The 20057-nt window shown below is 39.5% G+C and overlaps 1 protein-coding gene across 2 annotated transcripts; it reads left to right on the forward strand.

Annotated features, from left to right (window-relative positions):
* The first annotated feature begins 683 nt into the window (after window positions 1-683).
* Window positions 684-19493, forward strand: cers5 (ceramide synthase 5). Of its 2 annotated transcripts, XR_004552211.2 has the most exons (11): window positions 684-973; window positions 10249-10354; window positions 10904-11034; window positions 11376-11433; window positions 11596-11646; window positions 13081-13173; window positions 15152-15280; window positions 16142-16248; window positions 17677-17833; window positions 18499-18638; window positions 18836-18910. XR_004552211.2 is itself a non-coding variant. In XM_034083932.2 (10 exons), the coding sequence occupies exons 1-10, from the start codon at window positions 801-803 to the stop codon at window positions 18998-19000; spliced, it is 1170 nt and encodes a 389-aa protein (XP_033939823.1). In that variant the 5' UTR covers window positions 684-800; the 3' UTR covers window positions 19001-19493. The 2 variants fall into 2 exon arrangements, 1 of the variants encoding a protein (XP_033939823.1); XM_034083932.2 differs by lacking the exon at window positions 18499-18638 and having other exon boundaries at window positions 18836-19493.
* Window positions 19494-20057: the final 564 nt, after the last annotated feature.

Here is a 20057-nt window from a genome sequence, read left to right on the forward strand (position 1 = left end):
CAAGTCAAAACTGGCAAATTATAATAATTTCACAACAGCCAACACTACAACTTAATAGAGCATCCCATCAGCCCTTGATAGGCTGGCTCGCTGATTATTTCTAGGGTGACTGATTTATGGATCATCAATGTATTTTTGTTTGTTTCTAAATAAACGTGATGTTTATTTAAAACCTAATCTATGACTTGACTCAAGGTTACAATAAATTAACGAATTGGGTAGTTAAATTGGTCTTATGTAGAACACTTTTTGATTATGTTTGTAGCCTAATTTGCCATTCACATTTATATTAGAAAACAATGATTCCAATTTAACGTGATTGGACCCATACAGTCTATGGACTGGACACACATTACACTCTTTTCACCTATTCACCCCTAAAAAAAGGGTGATGGTTATGTTTTCTCTGAGACCAATTGAATTATCTTCTTCATTATTTTCAATAATATGAGGCAGCATAGTTTTTATACTGTATTTTGATGATTACTATCAGCCCCAACTCAAGAAACAAAATGCAATATTATAAAGATAACTCAACAAAAAGTAAATATCTATTAAACCTTAATATGGAAATAATAATACTTCGAGATATTGCCACTCAAACTAAATCTAACGGTCACCGTTTGGAGTCTTATTTTGAAAATGTCCACCGGAAGTCTCTTGTTTCCTCTTCAATTCAACGGTAAAGTTGAGGGAGGCAATTAATCGCACAAGTAACCCAGGGGAAGGAGGCTTCATCAAGTTTCTTTTGGATAATAACTTATTTTCATCCAACCGTCCGGGGCCCGGGACACAGAAACATGGCTGCTCTTTCAGCCTGGTTCTGGAACGAGCGGTTCTGGCTCCCACACAACGTCACCTGGGCGGACCTGGCGGACCCGGCTCCCGGGGTGGAGTACCCCAAAGCGGGGCACTTGTTTTCTGCCTTGCCGCTGGCTTTGGGGATTTTCGCCTTGAGGATTCTCTTCGAAAGGTGTGTCCACGTCGCTCATGCCGCTGTTTCCTGAAGGGTGGGGGTGAAAATACTTTTAACAGAGGTCTACTCACAACAATGGAGTGATGGCTTTGCTGGCAGTGGTTGGACCAAAGTATTCACATTTGTGTTAACTCGGGAAATTCTTTGGTCAAACACCATTTCCTCGTGACCAGTAGTTCTTCCGTCCAACAAAACACTACCATCTATTTTTTTGTTATTCTCTTTCTCTTCTACTTTTTAAGAACCATGTGTGATCATTATTGTACCTTCAAGGTGCCTGCAACACCGCCCACCACCTCTCTTCTCTAAACTCTAGACTAGTTTGGTAATTGACTGTTAACCAATCTGCTTATGTGTCTTTAGCTGCCATTAACTGGTGCATGCGTGCTAGGGACTGCTGCCATCTAGCCTGCTGCTTCTCTGAAACGGCTTCATCTTCTTTTCACTTATAAGATCAAGGTGTCCATCATGTCTCAGGTCCTGTGTAAAGGTGAAGCTAAGTTCAACAGTGGAGCAGGAAACCGTGTCATGTATGGCAGTCAACAATAGGCTGTCAAACCCACACATAAACAAACGCACACTCCGGGTTGGTACCAGGGTTCGAGTTATAAACTGAGCTCTATGGGGGTCTTTCCAACTAACACGCGTGCGCATGCACGCATGCACGCGCGCACACATACACACACACACACACACACCAATAATAAACATATGGACAGGGGTTACTATTTAAAAAAAATGTGCAAATGTATTTGGGAACCTATTCATGTGAACATATTTTGGGGGGGCTCAAATCCTCTAGGGGGTCCGGGGGCATGCCGGCATTTATTTTTATTTTTTATTTTGGAGTTAAATGCATCAATCTGATGCATTTTGAGGGGGAAATAAAGAGACTAGATCTATGGAAACACCCATATGAAACAGATGACACAGCATCTAGACAGACAGTCACCCTGTGAGGCAAACCCACATTTGTGCAGCGTTGCGTTCACAATATATAAACAAACAATCGCCAGGCCAGCAGGCCTATGATTTCACTGCGTCCGTGGGAGCTCAGACCCCTCCCACATAACTCGAACCCTGGTTGGTACACACTTGGACCATCCAAGTGTGTACCAACCAGGGTTACGGGATGTAAGCCACCTGCATGTCTTGCTACACAAACAAGTGAAGAACTTCTACAGGAATTTTGCTTTGGCAAACCAGAGCAAATGTTGTGTGCAACTAATATTTCTATTGTTTCATACTTGACCTGTCATACTTGAACTTCCTTGAGTTATCTTATCTTATCATCACAGGCCTTACCATCTTCCTCACACTCAAAGAATGCTACTTTCCACCAAGTTTCATGACAATTCTGCAAGTAGTTATTCCAAACTAAACCAAAAGCATAACCTCGTTTTTCAGGTAACAACTCCAAGCTTACTTCTCAAATATTGATATGAAAGTTTGTTTAGTTTGTGTTGTGTTATTGGTCCCTTAAAACGGTGTATTTACACAGGCGGTGACCATGGACCTTATACAGTATTTTAAGAAAAAGTTTTCACAATTATGTTGTTAGTTGTTAAAGGTTTTGCCTGTTTCCTTTAAATTCAAGATACAAGAATAAGAGGAGCGTTGCATTGGACCAAGCAAAATGAACATCATAGCAGACTATACACGTTATTACTCACATTTCAGATAGGCCCCTTTAGAGTATTTGTTTTGGCTAAAATGCGCCCTTTTATTTGACTTATTGCTTAATGGTTTCCATCTTTTGATTGCTTAACTAAACAATTGCTCTGTTATTTGTTTGCATAGTGTTGAAGCCAGGTTGATAGATATGTTGGATTTCTCAGTTCAGAATGGCGAAAAAAGATGAAACAAAGAAATATAAACAATGGTTTTCGGGATGGCAGTTTATACAGTGAAAGAAAGATGAAGATTGTATCATAAGCTTTTATTCTTCTATGCAATGATTAGTTGACTAATCAATTGGCCGATAGTCAGAACAAATCATCTCCAATTATTTAAATCGATTTATTGATAAACTAGATTCCAAATGCAAAAATTGCAGAGAATTGTTTTCAACCTCTCAAATATTGAGATGTTTGTCCTATTACATTACATTTATTTTATCTAACGGCAAAAGACTTTCTCATCTTGTTACTTTACCTGTAAAGGGATTCTTCATTGACTCTACAAAAAATTGCATTATATTAGATACTCAATGCAGAAAAGTATTTTATACATATTGCCCTCATGTCAAAAAAGTAATAGACAGTGCTAGGTGTATAATGTAACACACTTAATCTGGTGTCTATTAATCTGGGCTCTGCTCTCACAGCCGCTCATTCCAGATGTTTCATTTTAACATCCAACAGTACAGGCATTGTCATTGGCGTGCCTTTTAATGTTTTAACTGTATGGCTATAAACAGTTATGTGATCAAAGCTTACATAACGTGTAAGAGCTCCACAGTCAGGATTAGTATTGTGTGACCTTTAATGAAAAAATGGCTTTCTATGTTTGTCTGACAACAAAGAGAAAAGAGGTTGACTAAGCATTGCAAGTAGGAGACAATTACCTGAGTATAATTAAATACTCCTGTCAATTCAAAATGGGTAGGGCCTATTGTCATTCGGGCATGGTTTCTAGACTTGACACTTACAGCTCCAAACTCAGCGTCAGACTTTGTTTCATTTAGACATGGTCAAGTGGTTGTAAATAAGAAGCAATCAGATATTGGAGGTGTGTGAGGAGAGCTGCTGAGGTGTTCAGTGAGATGCACACACACTGAGCCAGCTGTCTCATGTGTCAGAGCTGGACCGGCTGTCCCTCTCCGGGCTGTCCTGATCAGAGAATGATCCGGAGCGATGTTATCAGAGAGCGTAAACTCTGCCGCTGTCTGACACCGGCTGCCTCATTCATTTATTCATCAGATAAAGACATCACACCACAGCTCCAGCTCCTCCTCTCCGCACAACCTGGACCCGGGCAGAGCTGTTTGTTTGCGCACACTGCACTAAATATAGCACAGAGGTCAGGCATTCACACACGGATGAGATTGGGTTCAGAAGGGGGTGTTCTCACAGACTTCCTGCCACAGACCCTTGTTTGACTCATGGCTTATAGCTCTACTTATGCTCTATCTCTAAATACAAATACAACCACTTCCATCTCTCGCTTTGACTTTGTCCTTGCAATGCTTGCTCTTTGATACTTCCAACTTAAATGATTAGTCCATTAACAACAAATACAACTATTTTGAAATTGTAATTTATATTTATTTGTATTTTTCTACAAGCAAAAACCAAGTCCCTGGTTGAAGATTCTCAAATGTACGCTGCTCTTTGTCATTTCTCACAACAAACTAAATATCTTTGTGTTTCGGGCATTTGGTCAAATCAAACAAGCTATAACATTATTGCAATATCAACATTAGGATGAATTGATAAAGAAAATGATCTTTATTTACGGCGTCACTTCCAGCTCTATCAGGCCTCTGGATTTTCCATGTTGCCAACACAAATGAAATTCTTCCGTTCCCCAAACCAAAAGCCGTCCTTGTTCATTCATACACATTTTACTTTCCTTTATTCTAACCTGAACTTTAGCTGAAACTTTAGTGAAACTTCTTCCCTCACTTCCTGTTAAACTGCTTTTCTTCTCCCTTCAGTAATTGTATTTTGACTTTATTATATTTCAGTATTGCAAAACACATGTGCATTTTCTTCAGAAAGCCATCTCTAGTTCTAGTAATGCTGACTTTGAAGCCACAGAACCTGCTTCATTTTAGCCTTACAATGTTTTCTCAGACAATTTAACAGTATGTGATAAGTTGTCCTCATAATTAGATAATTCCGTTCTGTCAATCAGAAGCCTTGAGATCACATACTGTATGTTCTTTGTTCTCTTTGCAGCGTATCAAAGGTCGACATTATTCTAACTTGTCTGTCGCACACATATTCTCCTTGATAGGCTGTCTTCTCACACACATTCATCAAAGGATATTCAATCTACAGGATTCGTCTTCTCCATGCAGGCAGCTCCCCTCTCTAACATAACAGCTGTCGTCAACAGCCTCACCAAACTGCCTCTTCGAGACCAGTTTCTTCTTGTTTGATCATAATCATGCTTTTGCTGTTGGCAGTGATGTTGTGCGCAAGCCTCGGCCCTACTAGGCCGAGTCATGGGTTGAACAGGTTTAAGATGTGTTTGAGATTATGAGGATTATCATGTAATCTGTTGTGGCACATTTTGACTGTTTCCCCCTTGATAGAATAACAACCAGGTATTCTCTCTGCCAAAAGGAAGTGAGGGTACATTAAACCAAAATGTTGAATGCATTACACATCCTCCTCGTTCAGTGTTTTGTTTATCACCAACATAATGGGACATTGTCTCCGAGGGCAGCACAACATATCCTTTCAGCAAGGCAAATGAAGTCAAACAAGTCATGCTACGTTAACTTTTCATTTACTCTGGTTTAAGGGTTCTCGGATAGTTTGTTGTTAGCGAGTGACATTCAGTCTCTGCATGCACACCACACCCCCATTCTTTATTTTTTTAAAGAGTATTTGGATTTCTTTCAGCATGTAATGCTAGTACAACTGAATATCTGAATAGGGGAAGAGAGGGAGGATGACATGCATGGATCCCACGCTCTACCAGGACACCCCAATTGCAATTATTGTAAATGAATATATTATTTATTTGTAACCCAACAGATGTTTGCCACTTTGCCACTCCTGGAGTCCCTGATGTGAAAGAGCCTAATCACTTTGGAGGGAATGAAACTCATTAGCTCTGCAGCTGTTTAGCATGTAAGCGCAATACAAGGATCTTTGCATGTTGACTGCTCATTGACATTGTTTTAAACTGTGACATTTGGATCTCCCTGAGTAATATTTAACAACATAAGGCCACATGAAAGTGGCCTATCCAGTCCAACTTCCGTGCGCAAGACAGTCAGCAACAGAGTCATTATTAAACTGGTTTGCTTTCAATCTGTCATGAAGTGCATTTAATATGTGAAGGGAAACTGCTCTTTAAAAGGTCGCTTAAAGAACCATGTACAAAAACACCTTGAATTACTTTTTGTACTCTTTAACGTATAGAGATGGTTTGGATGGTATGAAAATGATATAACTCAGCCACTTTGATCTACATACTTGTCATTATTCACAATTAAAGGTCATTTTAGGACAAGTACAACGTGCTTAGAGGTCAAGCTGCTTATTGCAGTGAGACGATAGTCAAACCGGGAGGACTAAAGAGTGTCTTTCTGTGACCTTCTCATCACTCAGATTCCCTTCACCAGGAACTAGCACATTGCACATCGCTCAGACAATAGCGGTTTCATCATAGGGGAATTCCTCTACGGTTTAACACTTTGCAGGAAATGGATTATAGCCTCATGACAGGATGATGGATCGACTGATCAGAAAGTAGATCAAAATGTCTAAATGAAAATGGTTTCTCAAATGTTTATAGAAATGTAATAAACTTTATAATAAGGGTAAACAATTATATAACCCTGTTCACAACACACAATATTTCCCAGAAAACAAGTCTTGTGATGAATGTTGAACTTTGATGTCAAAACCAAACTGACATTTGCATGTATAAAATAATAGTAGCGTGTAGGTTTCTAAACATGTGTTCAGTTGATTTATATTCTGAGAGCTGAATGAGACAATAGTACAGTGACATTTCATGTTGTTGTAGGGGGGGGGTGACTCACTGTCACCATGTGTTTTCACTTTTCTCTGAGGCATTAACATAGCTAACATTTCTCATTACCACAAACTCTGAATGCAGTCTCGTTGAGTTGTGTTATTCTGTGTCTGCAGGGCGCAGATTTCCATCAGTTCTTTAAGGTGATTGTGGAAATGTACAGTATACGACTAAAATGCACCTTACAGCTTATTAACAAATGGTTGTATTGCATAAGACTGTTGTGTTTGTACAATCCTCTGCAAATAGTCCGAAATGTTTGGAAAAGTGCATTATTGTATGCGTCTAATCTAATATAAACAGAGATTCACAACATTTTACAAAAATAAAATGTAAAAGTCTGTTTTATTTTTGTTTGCACATTTATATATATTTGTATTTACATATATCTGGCTCTAAATCAACAACAAACGACCCCTTTAGCACCCTTGCATGAATTGACCTCGTAGACCGAGGGCTAGTTTTGTCCAAATAGCTTTATTCTATTTGAACTTCCCAAGGCTCAAACCTTAGGAATCTGTTACAAATACAGTGTTGATAAAGTTAGCTACAGCGTGCTGTTAGGTCAGTGTGAGTAGAGCAGCTCTGACAAAAGACTCTTTTCTTCATGAGAGAGACACGGACCTACATTTCCCAGCTGGAGACACAGGAATGTTTTCTGCAACAGTTTCTCAGTCTAGTTTTGCATCAGCCACACTGTAACCTTGTGAATATTGATTGAGCCTCTTTTAATAAAACTGTATTCAAAGTCATTTTGATGACATAAAATGGTATGAGTTCCTTACGTATAGTTATATTAATACCTACTCTTGAGGCATGTTGTGTGACACCAATAAATATTGTCCTTGTTTATTAATTATCCTGTCATCCTGCTTTTTGATGATGTCTTTGAAGGTCAGTGTGTAACTGCGCACAGAGAGCCATTGTCGCAGCCCAGCGGTCTGTATCAAAACGGACCCATAAAACGGAACCTGACTCACAGCTGGCTGCTTTATTTTAGCCTGTATTCTATCTGTGTTATATTTGAGCTATGCCTTCCACAAAAATAAAGATGTATGGCCTCTATGGAGATGCAAAAAATCGTTTACAAATAAATATTTATGAATGAACATCAGTGTTATCGATTAGCACAAGCACAATTCGACTACGACAGCTCGTTTTGCACATTATGTGGCATCTGTTTGTCCCAGAACGTTCCTGATTTTGTTCATATAAGCATTAATACTTAGCTTTCTTTCCCAGCGAAAAGGGACTGTGCAGTCATAATGCAGAACAGAAGTACAGGCAGGGGTCGAACAAGGTCGTCATTTTGCTATGCCGAAGGAGACATCCCAGAATCAGTGGGGATTTAAAAAAGCTCCCCTTCAGCTAGTTTGAACTGTTTTTCATTATTTATCTGATGTAAGGCTTATGCAATAATGGCAATATTTTCTTGAAACTTTATGCCGGTGAATTTCCTTTGAAAGGAATCGATAAAAAAACACGCTCTGTGTATTTTCTCTGAAATAACAGGAAAGGTTTTGCACACTGGGCCTGAGCTGGAAGCAAGCTGACGCAACAGTGGGAGTAGCACTTCAGTGGTTGCTGTTTTGCATCTTAAGGGGGCTCTTTTGAATATTTGAGTGAACAAACAAAAGTTATTTTTACATTCAGCATTTGCTCTCTTATTTGCAAAGCCTATTTTATTAAAAGTTTGAAACCTACATTGTTTCCAAACATGTTTATCTGGAAACAATTATAATATTTTCCTGCCTTTACTGGCACGTGTCTGCATATTTTGGCAGGAGCTAATATGCATGCACAGATTTAATATTACTACTGGTGAACATGTCATACCACCAAATGTAAAAAAAAAGAGCTATCGTTTTCAAATATGTTCGCATAACACAACATCTGGGAACTTGAACTGAAAAAACCGAATGTGCAGTCACCAAGGCAAGGCAAGGCAAGTTTATTTATATAGCACTTTTCAACACAAGGCAATTCAAAGTGCTTTACAAAAAATGAAAGACATTAAGAAAATGGCATTTAAAATCAGTCATTACAAAGAAAAGCTAGTAAAATAAACATTAAAAGAAAAAATACATGGATAAAAGTTACAGTGCATTCTAAGATATGAATAGTTCTACGCAACATTGCAAAAATCAGGCATATCTTGCCTCAAAACGATGCAGAGAAACTAGTCCATGCATTTGTTACTTCTAGGCTGGATTATTGTAACTCTTTATTATCAGGGAGTACTAAGAAGTCAGTCAAGTCGCTTCAGCTGATTCAAAATGCTGCGGCTCGTGTACTAACCAGAGTTAGGAAAAGGGACCACATTACTCCTGTTCTGGCTGCCTTACACTGGCTCCCTATAGAACACAGGATAGAATTTAAAATTCTTCTTCTCACCTACAAAGCCCTTAAAGGGCAGGCGCCATCTTACCTTAAAGAACTCATTATACCCTACTGTCCTACTAGGGCATTGCGTTCCAAGAATGCAGGGTTGTTGGTTGTTCCTAGAATCTTTAAAAGTACAATGGGAGCCAGAGCCTTTTCTTATCAAGCTCCACATTTGTGGAATCAGCTTCCAGTTTGTGTTCGGGCGGCAGACACCCTATCCGTTTTTAAGAGTGCGCTTAAGACCTTCCTTTTTGATAAAGCTTATAGTTAGGGCTGATTAGATTCAGCCCCTAGTTTTGCTGATATAGGCTTAGTTTGTCGGGGGACATCTTACCTCTTCCTTCTCTCTGTCTATACCTGTGTACTCTCACGTTACGATGAACACAGCTTCCCCAAATCTCTTTCTCTTTGGTGTCTATATACGCCGGGATCCGGAGTCATGGATGATCCTGCGGTCCTGTGTCCTGGATCGCGAGCCCTGGATCTTGAGTCGTGACTGTGGTCCTGGATCATAAGTCCTGGATGGATATCCTCGTGGATTTATCTTCCTATCATACACACATGCATTTCCAAACATCTGGACTACCTATGTTGCAAATGTATTATCTTTTCAATTTACACACGGCATCTATTGCACGTCTGTCCGTCCTGGGAGAGGGATCCCTCCTCTGTTGCTCTCCCTGAGGTTTCTCCCATTTTCCCCTTTAAACTGTGGGTTTTCTCCGGAAGTTTTTCCTTGTACGACGTGAGGGTCTAAGGACAGAGGGTGTCGTATTGTCATACTGATATTCTGTACACACTGTGAAGACCACTGAGACAAATGTAACATTTGTGATATTGGGCTATATAAATAAACATTGATTGATTGATTGAATAGTTCAATTAAAAGCAGCGACAAAAATATAATTCATTTTGTTGTGTATATTATTTTGTACTAGGTGTATACAGTAAGCTGATTCCTTATGTGGCTGTTTGTATTCCAGCTATTCTCTCTAAAATAATAAACACGCATGTACAAATAAAAACATGTTCACATTTCGTTGAACACATTTCCTCGGTTCCCTGGTTATTCATCTCAGCACCCGTCAATGTTTAAAATGTGAGCGAAGCACTTCCTGTAAGCCTCCAGTTAGATGTTTTAACGTCCCCCCTTCTCTCCTCTGCCTCAGGTGTGTTGCCAGCCCCTGTGCCCGGAGCCTCCTCATCCACCCTGGTGTTGGACGAAGAGCTCATTCTAATGCGGTGCTGGAGAAAGTGTTTACATCCATCACAAAGGTCTGCTTCTTTCTTTACATCATATTAGAGTTAATGTTCTGGAGCATCAGCTATGGTTGATAGCATCTGTGAAGCTGCGTTCACATTATAACAATGTCTAATTTACATGTTGTGTATAATTGCATTGAACAATAGATGTTAAGGCTGAGGAATCTTGTATTGAACAGCAAGTCAGACCTCTCCGAATAAATCCATATTAAAATGCAGCCTGTGTAAAGCTCTTTGCATTTTGAAAAGTTCTCTTTAAAATAAGATTAATGTGATGCATTTTGTTTACAATCCACTGGGGAACTGCACCCTGGGCACCGATAGCGTGATTCATATTTTATGATATTATGCACATTTCTGTCCCGATTGTAATAGTTTTGATTAAATGTCTCCCTTTCTTTGTTGCAGTTTTCACAGGATTTCTTTATTCTCTGACTTCTATACTCCCACTGAGTGTTATCTTCAGAGCCTCTGATATAAAAAGAAACTGCAATATGCTTGGACTGGGAACTGTTTCTTCTGTTCAAGCTGTCTTCTCATCCCTGTTTTCTCTCGGCACAGTCTCCAGACTCTCGGCATCTGGACGGCTTGTCGAAGCAGCTGGACTGGGAGGTGCGAAAGGTCCAGCGCTGGTTTAGAAACCGCAGGAACCAAGACAAACCCAGCACTCACACTAAGTTCTGTGAGAGCATGTAGGTTAATCCCTGTTGTGTTCACCTTTAACCTCTCTGCATGCATGAGCACACACTACTTGTGTGTTCTGGTGCTGTGTGTCTATGTATTCTGTGTATGAGCCCATATCACTACTTCAGTTTTAGCCCATGAGAGTGAGAGCATTTTGAGTGGTTCTAGTTTCTTCAAGACTTGTTTATTGTAAGGATTAAGATTTGAAATAAGAATCAGATTATGTTATGATGGAGAGAGACCCAGGTAAGTGGTATGTGAATGCTTACTATATTTTATTATTTTTAATGTGCTGTTTCTCCTTAACCAGCCCCATAATTCCCCATAATTCCTTCTTGTTCACTCGTAGGTGGAGGTTTACATTTTATTTGTGCATATTTACCTATGGGTTCCGGTTTCTGTGGCAGGTGAGCACACAATCAGATCAAGCTTGGAAGCACTTATAAACACGGAGGAGAAATGAGATGTGATTGTTTGTTTTTGATTGATAATGTTTGATTGGATGGGAATATTCCCAAAGATATCAGTCGGTTGGATTGTTTTCTGAACTAATCCATGTTTGTTTGTAGACTCCTTGGATGTGGGATACTCGGCATTGCTGGCACGGTTATCCCTATCAGGTATGATGCACTTCCAGTCTTTGTTTATCTAATCAGCTTACCATTGAACAAAGTAAACAACTGAACTGTTTGGATTGTATAGAATCACTTGTTTCACGCCAAGTACTTTGCTGTACATAGTGCCGGTACTTAGTGCCCCCATGGCACTAAGTACAGATCGCGTTCACACCGGAATAAGTTCCCTGAGGGAAGATTACGCAAATGAAGCCGCTGACATCACTTAGCTAATGCTAATAATGATAATGCCAGCAAAAACAATGGCGGCTTCACAAAACTTTTCAGAGTTTTACGGGGCGTGGTTTGCAATTCGCCCAGCCAATAGAAATTGGTACTTTTTTCTCCCCAGGATAGTACCACCTCTCTAGCAGGCACTTAAAATGGGGGTAACATTTCCCGGCACTAAGTACTCTTTTTGGTGTCAATGCAAAATAAGAGGTACTAACGGAACTAAACGGGAAAAGTACTCCGGTGTGAACGCGCCTAATGGTATTTCGGGTGCTCAGTTGACCAAGAAAAGCCAGAAAATGAATTGTGTTTTTTCAAGGAAAGACCATGATTTAAAAAGAACATCCTGTAAGTCATTACAACACGTGTAATATCTCAATATAATGACATAGTGTTTCGAAATAATAAAATGTTTTCTCAATATTTTGAGTATTCTTCTGAAATACAAAACAATAATTAAAAAAAAGTTTTTATACAGACTTAAAGATTAAAAACAGATCTTAGGTTTCATCTTCATTTTTCTTTTAATGGCGTAAATAGACTTCCATAATTATTACTTCTGTCACTTAACAGTTGAGTAAATGGCAGAGAATCTGACTTTAGAAACTTTTCAGTATCTGCTTTACCTTCACAGTCTTTCTCCTATTCCCTGTATAAATTATAATATGTTATAAAAAGCAGTTAATATATGTACTATCTGTGTTCTTTCTTATGCTGTTGCTGCTGTGACACCTGCATTTCCCTACAGGGATCAATAAAGAACCATCTTATCTCATCTAATTTTATCCTGTCTTAATATCATGCCGTTTCTTTGTTGGGTTTATAATGTCGGCTAACTTTCTTTTGCAGATCTCATTCACAGACCACTGGTAACATTTCAATCATATAAAAACTCACGCTGCAGATTCATATTCAGATTTTCCATATCAAAGCTATCAATTCAAATGTAGTTCATCAATTATGAACTATGGCAGATCTGCCTTTTGTTATGAGATGAACCAGATTAAGACACATACATAACACATTTCACTGGACGGCACATCTTCTCATGCTTTATGATATATTAACTTCATGGTGACTCACCGGGACAGGATGTGTTGCACAGTGGTGGCCATACATCATTCTTTCCCTTTTGAACACTGTGTAAAATAAATACTTTCAAATAATAAAACTCTAATTTGAACTTGTCTCACCTTTCTTCCTCTTCAGGTCATGACTCCGGGTCTTTACTACTACTATGTAACAGAACTGGCTTTCTACTGGTCCCTAATGTTCTCCCAGTTCACTGACATTAAAAGAAAGGTGAGTGAAACCACACTGGATCCACAGAGTTGCTGCTCAATGTGAAACTTTCATTAATACCTTTATTGTTCCGTGACAGAAATATATTTGTGAGTGTTTATGTTTATGTGTGTTGAAAAGTCTTTCAATTGTATGCACATAAGTGACAGTGCATCAATATCAAAAGTGATTCTAAATTTGCTTGGTTTCAAGATCGTACATTTGGGTTAATTTTTGAAGGTCACATGTTTTAGTTTTGTGAGAGGGGAGGCGTGGTGGAGCTGGTACTGCTCCGTCTGTGAATGCTTTGTATTTTCAGCACGAGGGCACTCACAGTCATGTGATTTCAGAATGGAGCAGGCCTAACTCTGTTGGAATTACATAAATTCCAGCATCTGAGAGGTGGAGCTAGTAGCTGCAGACATTTGCTGTTGAATGTTTTAGACATATCAGATGGCAACTATCAGGAATGTGAAGCTGGAAAACTAGGCTAAAGTAGAGTTGTGTTTATGAAGCGAAATGGAAATCCCCCCCAGGCGATTCTCACTGCTCTTCCTCAGCTCAGTTGTATTGTAATTACTTTACAGTTTGCCCCAAACCACAAAGGTAGTGAATACATATGCCCAAGAAAAGCAAAAGAGCAGGTATTCATGCAAACAGTGAGGACTTCAATAAACTTCAATACACTTTTCAGGTTCTAATACAAAAAATGTCACTGTGTTTGCAAACTCTCAAATTATTTCTCGCTTAAACTTCAGTATTTAAAATCCTACAAGATTAGTCTGTCGATCTTGTGCAGAAATGTACACATGTGGTCATGTTTCCTTCAGAAGTGCTGTTGTGGAGACTAACATTAAAACTGATGGATGTAGGTTGAATTAAGAGATACAATCAGATAAGCTTTTATTGATATCCGAAGGGATGTTAAAGGATTAACACAATGGCGAAGATAAGAAAAAGAATATATAAATATGTTTATAAAACTAAAATAGTAATAAAGGTTCAAATACAAATGGTAATGTGAAACAACAAAAAAGTGAAAGATACAGTATAGAAAGGTAAAATAAGAAATTCAGAACAGGCATACCGAAAACCAGTCAGTATCTGGTGTGAGGGGTAGGATTAGGGGTAGGGGTAGGGTTAGGGTTAGGGCTCCAAGACTTAACTGGTTCTTATCTGGTCTTCTCTGGTCTTATCTGGTCCGCCCAATGCTGCTCTTCTGAGAGCAACCGCTCTGACAGCTCTCTCTAGTCTCTACTGGGAAACAGCTAAAAGTGTGAATTGAGTGGCCCATGGTGGTGGTGGGGTTATGGTATGGGCAGGCGTATGTTATGGACGACGAACACACGCCACTCGATTCACAATATTACCCTACCCCTAACCCTAATCCTACCCCTCACACCAGATACTGACTGGTTTTCGGACCCCCCCAGACCCCCACCAATAAAGCAAAAATGCACGTTTCAGAGTGGCCTTTTATTGTGGCCAGCCTAAGGCACACCTGTGCAATAATCATGCTGTCTAATCAGCATCTTGATATGCCACACCTGTGAGGTGGGATGGATTATCTCGGCAAAGGAGAAGTGCTCACTATCACAGATTTTTTCAGATTTGTGAACAATATTTGAGAGAAATGGTTATTTTGTGTATATAGAAAATGTTTTAGATCTTTTCATTTCATTTCAAACCTTTATTTAACCAGATTGGTCCCATTGAGATCATAGATCTCTTTTTCAAGGGAGACCTGCAGCATATAGGTTCCACATGAAACATAAAACAACTTTGAGTTCATCTCATGAAAAATGGGAGCAAAAACAAAAGTGTTGCGTTTATATTTTTGTTCAGTGTATTATACGATGACTTTATGGCAAACAATGATTCAAATTAAACAAAAAAGTGGTAATTGTGTTAAAAAAGACACTTAAAACAAGTTAACATGTTTACAGGTAAACATTTGGTGTACACATATGTAACCATCCCTCTCTCCCTTTGACTTCAGGACTTCATGATAATGTTCATCCATCACCTGGCGACGATTGGTCTGATCAGCTTTTCTTACGTCAACAACATGACGCGAGTAGGGAGTCTCGTGATGTGCGTACACGACGCCTCCGACTTCCTGCTAGAGGTCAGTCAGACACGGTGGTGATCACAGACTTATATTCAAGTTAAACACCAATTCTTTTTTTTTCAACTAACCTGAATAATCCTCTCCTCTCATACCTTATACTTACTTTTTATTTGGATCTTTTTTGACTGAGAATATAATGTGATTTAAAAAGGGTGTTTTGCCATCTGTTTACAGTACATATCTGATATTGAAGAGAAGTTATTGCCAACATGCTGATACACCAACACTAAACATATAAAGGAAAGATGAGGAAGATATAGAAACACGTTACTGCTTTTTACACACGGCATCTATTGCACGTCTGTCCGTCCTGTCCGTCCTGTCCGTCCTGTCCCTCCTCTGTTGCTCTCCCTGAGGTTTCTCCCATGTTTCCCTTTAAACTGTGGGTTTTCTCCGGAAGTTTTTCCTTGTACGATGTGAGGGTCTAAGGACAGAGGGTGTCGTATTGTCATACTGATATTCTGTACACACTGTGAAGTCCACTGAGACAAATGTAACATTTGTGATATTGGACTATATAAATAAACATTGATTGATTGATTGATTGATTGATTGATTGATTGATTGATTGATTGATTGATTGATTGATACAGGTATTGTGAAGCCTACACTTCTACATGTACAACAGTCATTTCTTATTAGTATATTGTCCAGTAGCATTTTGGTTTCAAGTCAGTTTTCTTTTAAACGATGGAGATGAATAGTTATTGTTAGTTCACTTCCTCTTGGCTGCAAACCAAACAGACTAGTTGTATGAACCCAGGAATCAAACAGTGTTGATATGTGGTAATGAAACAAAACAACGCTCTTCATTAAACATATCATTAACTGTTGCTTCTGTCATTTGTTTTTCTACAGCTAGCCAAGCTGGCCAACTATGCCAAGTACCAGCGCCTGTGTGACTTCCTGTTCATTGTGTTCAGTGTGGCATTCTTCATCACACGACTAGTTATTTATCCAATATGGTGAGTTTCAATAACACCTTCAACCTCACAGTAAATAATACTACTTCTACCATAAAATTGAGTTTGATTAATGCATAATATCTTATTTTAGCAAGAAATTATTATAAAGCTATAGCTTTAAAGGTGGCTTACATTAATTTGGTAATTGTGTGCATAACACTGTCGTTTAGCTTTATTATTGTTAGCAAAGGCTTGAAGAGAAAACAATGTAATCCAGTGCTTGGATTTTTAAATTACGAACATTTCAATACAAACAGTATCTTGTATTCAGTAACAGTGGTAAGCAGTAGCACACGGCCTGTACTCTGAAAACAAGGTGAAGACTGCCATGCTATGAATAAGTTATACAACTACCACCTTCATATGAGGTCATTTCCAGGACGATTAACAGTTTCATCATTATTTTACTAATTGCTCAAAGCACCGCAGAGATGTCTCCTAATTGTTGGTCTTAAAATAATTAAAAGATCATTTGAACTGCGGTTGTATGAGGTACACTTTCTTAGTCACAGTAGATGGCGGTCGGCACACACCCAGTTTGAAGAAATAAACGGCAAGCAAGTAAATCAAAAAAGTGCTGTACACAGCAAAACCTATTTTAGCCATTCAAAGTGCTTTACCTTGCCATCAGGCAGACTTTTGTGGAACCATTAGCTATGCTCTCTTCAAAACCACCATACTGCTTTGACAAGAGCAGTCATTTACCTCGAGGCAGCAGTAGAGCACCAACCCCGAGGTAAAATTACTGCTTTTGTTAGCAGAGTCTGATGGCAAGATAAAGCAGAGAGAATATTTTCAATTTGATAAACACTTTATTTTAGATGTGGCTTATTTTAGTTGGCTAACATAAGTATGCCCCATCCACAGCAATGTACTGCTTTGCTCCTGTGCTGGTACTCCTGTCCCGTCTCTGAGTTTATATTAGGGCGTGCTGACCACCATCTACTGGCCATACATTAGAACCTAAAACGACCCCACTTCAAAGTAGTATCCCTTTAAATGGAGGTGGTTAGACGGAGGCCTGGATGTTGAAGCTAGGCGTCCAGAGAGAGAGAAAGAGAGAGAGAGGGAGAGAGACAATAGGGAACCTATCATTGACGGCAGTAACCTGAGCAGCTATATTCAGTGTCTTGGTGTGATGAGTGTCGAGCTGCAGCGACCTGCACTGAAATCCGAACCTCTGCTGGGGGATGTGGGTCTGTTGACAACCTCCTGTCACTCACACAGATTTAAAGGAAGACGTGACCTCACCATCCAATCACCTAACACTACACTCGAGATATGTTACTCGCCTGCTTGGTCGCCATGGCATCCAAATGGGAGTTACATTGTGTGCTGTTATAAAGGGCCTCATTAGGGGAGTGCTGGTTAATAATATGGTTAGCGTGCAGCTTGATCACGCATCTGTTTGTCTCACTGTTGCCCCAGGGTCCTGAACTCCACTATGTTTGAGAGCTGGGCCATAGTGGGGCCGTACCCCTCCTGGTGGCTCTTCAACTTCTTACTGCTCGTCCTCCAAGTGCTGCACATCATCTGGTCCTACCTCATAGCCCGTATAGCGGTCAAAGCCGTGCTGAGGGGCAAGGTGAGTCACATCACACACATTACTGAGAGTTCATGTAATATGATGTCAAATTAAAACAATTAAACCATTCGTTGATCTGATAGAAAAATATTCAATGCCCAACTATTTTGACACTCAATACTTCCAGCCTATCAATTTGAAGATTTGCTTATTTGTTTGCCTAATGTTATATAGTTGCATAACAATACATTACAAGATATCCCCTTGTCTCTCCGAAACGTAAACAATATTTCTTTACATTTTGTTGACTAAATCCTTATTCTCTAGATTATTTGAGGGAATATGTTGCAGTATGGACCTGCTGAAGGATACAAATCAATACCCTTCCTGCAGCTACTAAAACCTGCAAATAAACAAATGTCTTCTTACTTGTCTGTTACCTTTTTAGTTTCTATAATTTCATTAGGTTTTGAGCAGCTCAAACTTTGTTCTAAGTGGCCTAAATGAATGGCTATAAATGAATGTCAGGATTCAAAATAATATGTTCTTTTAAGCAAAGATGAACACAAATGTCCCAACCCTGTGGAAAATAAAACATTGATTTTGAGGGGCAAAAAGAACACAAAATCAATCAATGTCCTGAGCCCATTAGGCTTTTTGGTGATGAATTTGCTGCGTCTGCACTTCTCTCTGAGCTGTGCCTGACTCTGTCGTTCTCTCTGCAGACGCTGTTTGTTTCCTCTCCCTCTGGGTAGAGAGAGGGATATCCTGTCTTTCTTTGTCCAATGAGCCCTTCTCCACTCCTCTCGCTTCTTCTTCGTTTGCTTTCTCCGCTTGAGACCTTTTACCGTCTCTTTTTCTCGCTGTAAGTTTCTGTTGACTCCCTCTGCTGTAATACCTTTCACACAGCTTGATTTCATCTTTCCTGTTAATTTTTGTTAAGCGATTCAGTGTAGTTTAAGTGGGACAGCTGTGTTAGAGCTCATTTGATTAACATCTGTAGTTTGAGCTTATTTCTCTCAAAACAATAATATCCTGTTTCCTGCTCCATCTGCTTCCTAGGTGTGCAACGATGTCCGCAGTGACATTGAGAGCAGCTCAGAGAACGAGCCTGACACGCCCACAGAGGGTCCGAAGGCTTACTCTCATTCTCCCAAGGGAGAAAATGGCACTAACGGCCACTGTGCTGCTGCCAAAGCTCGAGTGCAGAACCACAGCAGCTGGTGACACGAGGCTGGGAGCCCCCTGCAGTTCATCCCATAATATGTCTCTCAGTGCTTTGTGTGTCTTTGACGTTCAAAGCTTACACACACACACTGAGGATGGATACACTGATATCTGCTAAGAGCCTCGTAATGAAACGTTATGGAGATCTGTTGAAGCAAGTGTTTTGTATAGCCTTATTTTTCAAACGATGGGATTGGTTTTGTGCCGAGTTTGGCTGCAGATGTTGATTGGTTTTAATGTTCTCTCCCAGTTTTATTGGTCAGATGAACTTCATTATTTTTCAGTTAAGGGTTAAATCACACTGGATCACAAAGGGCAGAAAACACTAATTGTGTTGTATTTTCAATCTGTGATGTAACAGCAGGTATTTTATGTATAATTAACTGTAATACGGTATAAGTAACTTATTATAGCCGTGGTTTTATCAGCTTTTAAAATATGCACCTGCTGTTTGTATGAACAGAAGTAAACACTTGAGGCGTTTGCGAGAGAAGAGTTTGCCTACTGCGATGTATTGTGGATTTTTCCTTTAACAATGTTGTTAAGCTACTTTGTTACTTGTTTATTTCCAGTTTTTTTGTACTACTTCTTCTCAGACCAAATGTGTATGAAATTGTTTGCCGCTGCCTTTATAGGAATCCAGGTATGAGGACTTGACTAAATGTCTCGTATCACATTCTCAATTGAGTGCCTTGTAAAAATATTTCCAAATAAGATTAAGATTAAGATGAACTTTTATTAATCCCTCATGGGGAAATTATTTCTCTGCATTTGACCCATCCTAGTGTTAGGAGCAGTGTGCTGCCATTTTGAACGGCGCCCGGGGAGCAATGTGGGGAACGGTGCCTTGCTCAGGGACACCTCGGTAGCACTTGGTCTTTCGGGGACTTGAACTGGTGACCTTCCAGTTCCCAAGCCAAGTCCCTATCGACTTCGCCACCACCGCCCATATAAATATATTCTGTTGTTGAAAGATGTCTTTCATGATGGTGTCATGTTTATGAATACAACATTGCTTTGTGTGGTTAAAGCATTTAATATATTACAATACAAACAA

Source organism: Pseudochaenichthys georgianus, chromosome 5, assembly GCF_902827115.2.
Source record: "Pseudochaenichthys georgianus chromosome 5, fPseGeo1.2, whole genome shotgun sequence".
Taxonomy (NCBI): domain Eukaryota; kingdom Metazoa; phylum Chordata; class Actinopteri; order Perciformes; family Channichthyidae; genus Pseudochaenichthys; species Pseudochaenichthys georgianus.

Bases quoted from the DNA above. Each gene is read 5' to 3' on its own strand.
- cers5 (XM_034083932.2), top strand. From the start codon at position 801: ATGGCTGCTCTTTCAGCCTGGTTCTGGAACGAGCGGTTCTGGCTCCCA. The intron at 974-10,248 runs GTGTGTCCACGT...CCTCTGCCTCAG, and splicing joins TTGAGGATTCTCTTCGAAAG to GTGTGTTGCCAGCCCCTGTG. The intron at 13,174-15,151 runs GTGAGTGAAACC...CTTTGACTTCAG, and splicing joins TCACTGACATTAAAAGAAAG to GACTTCATGATAATGTTCAT.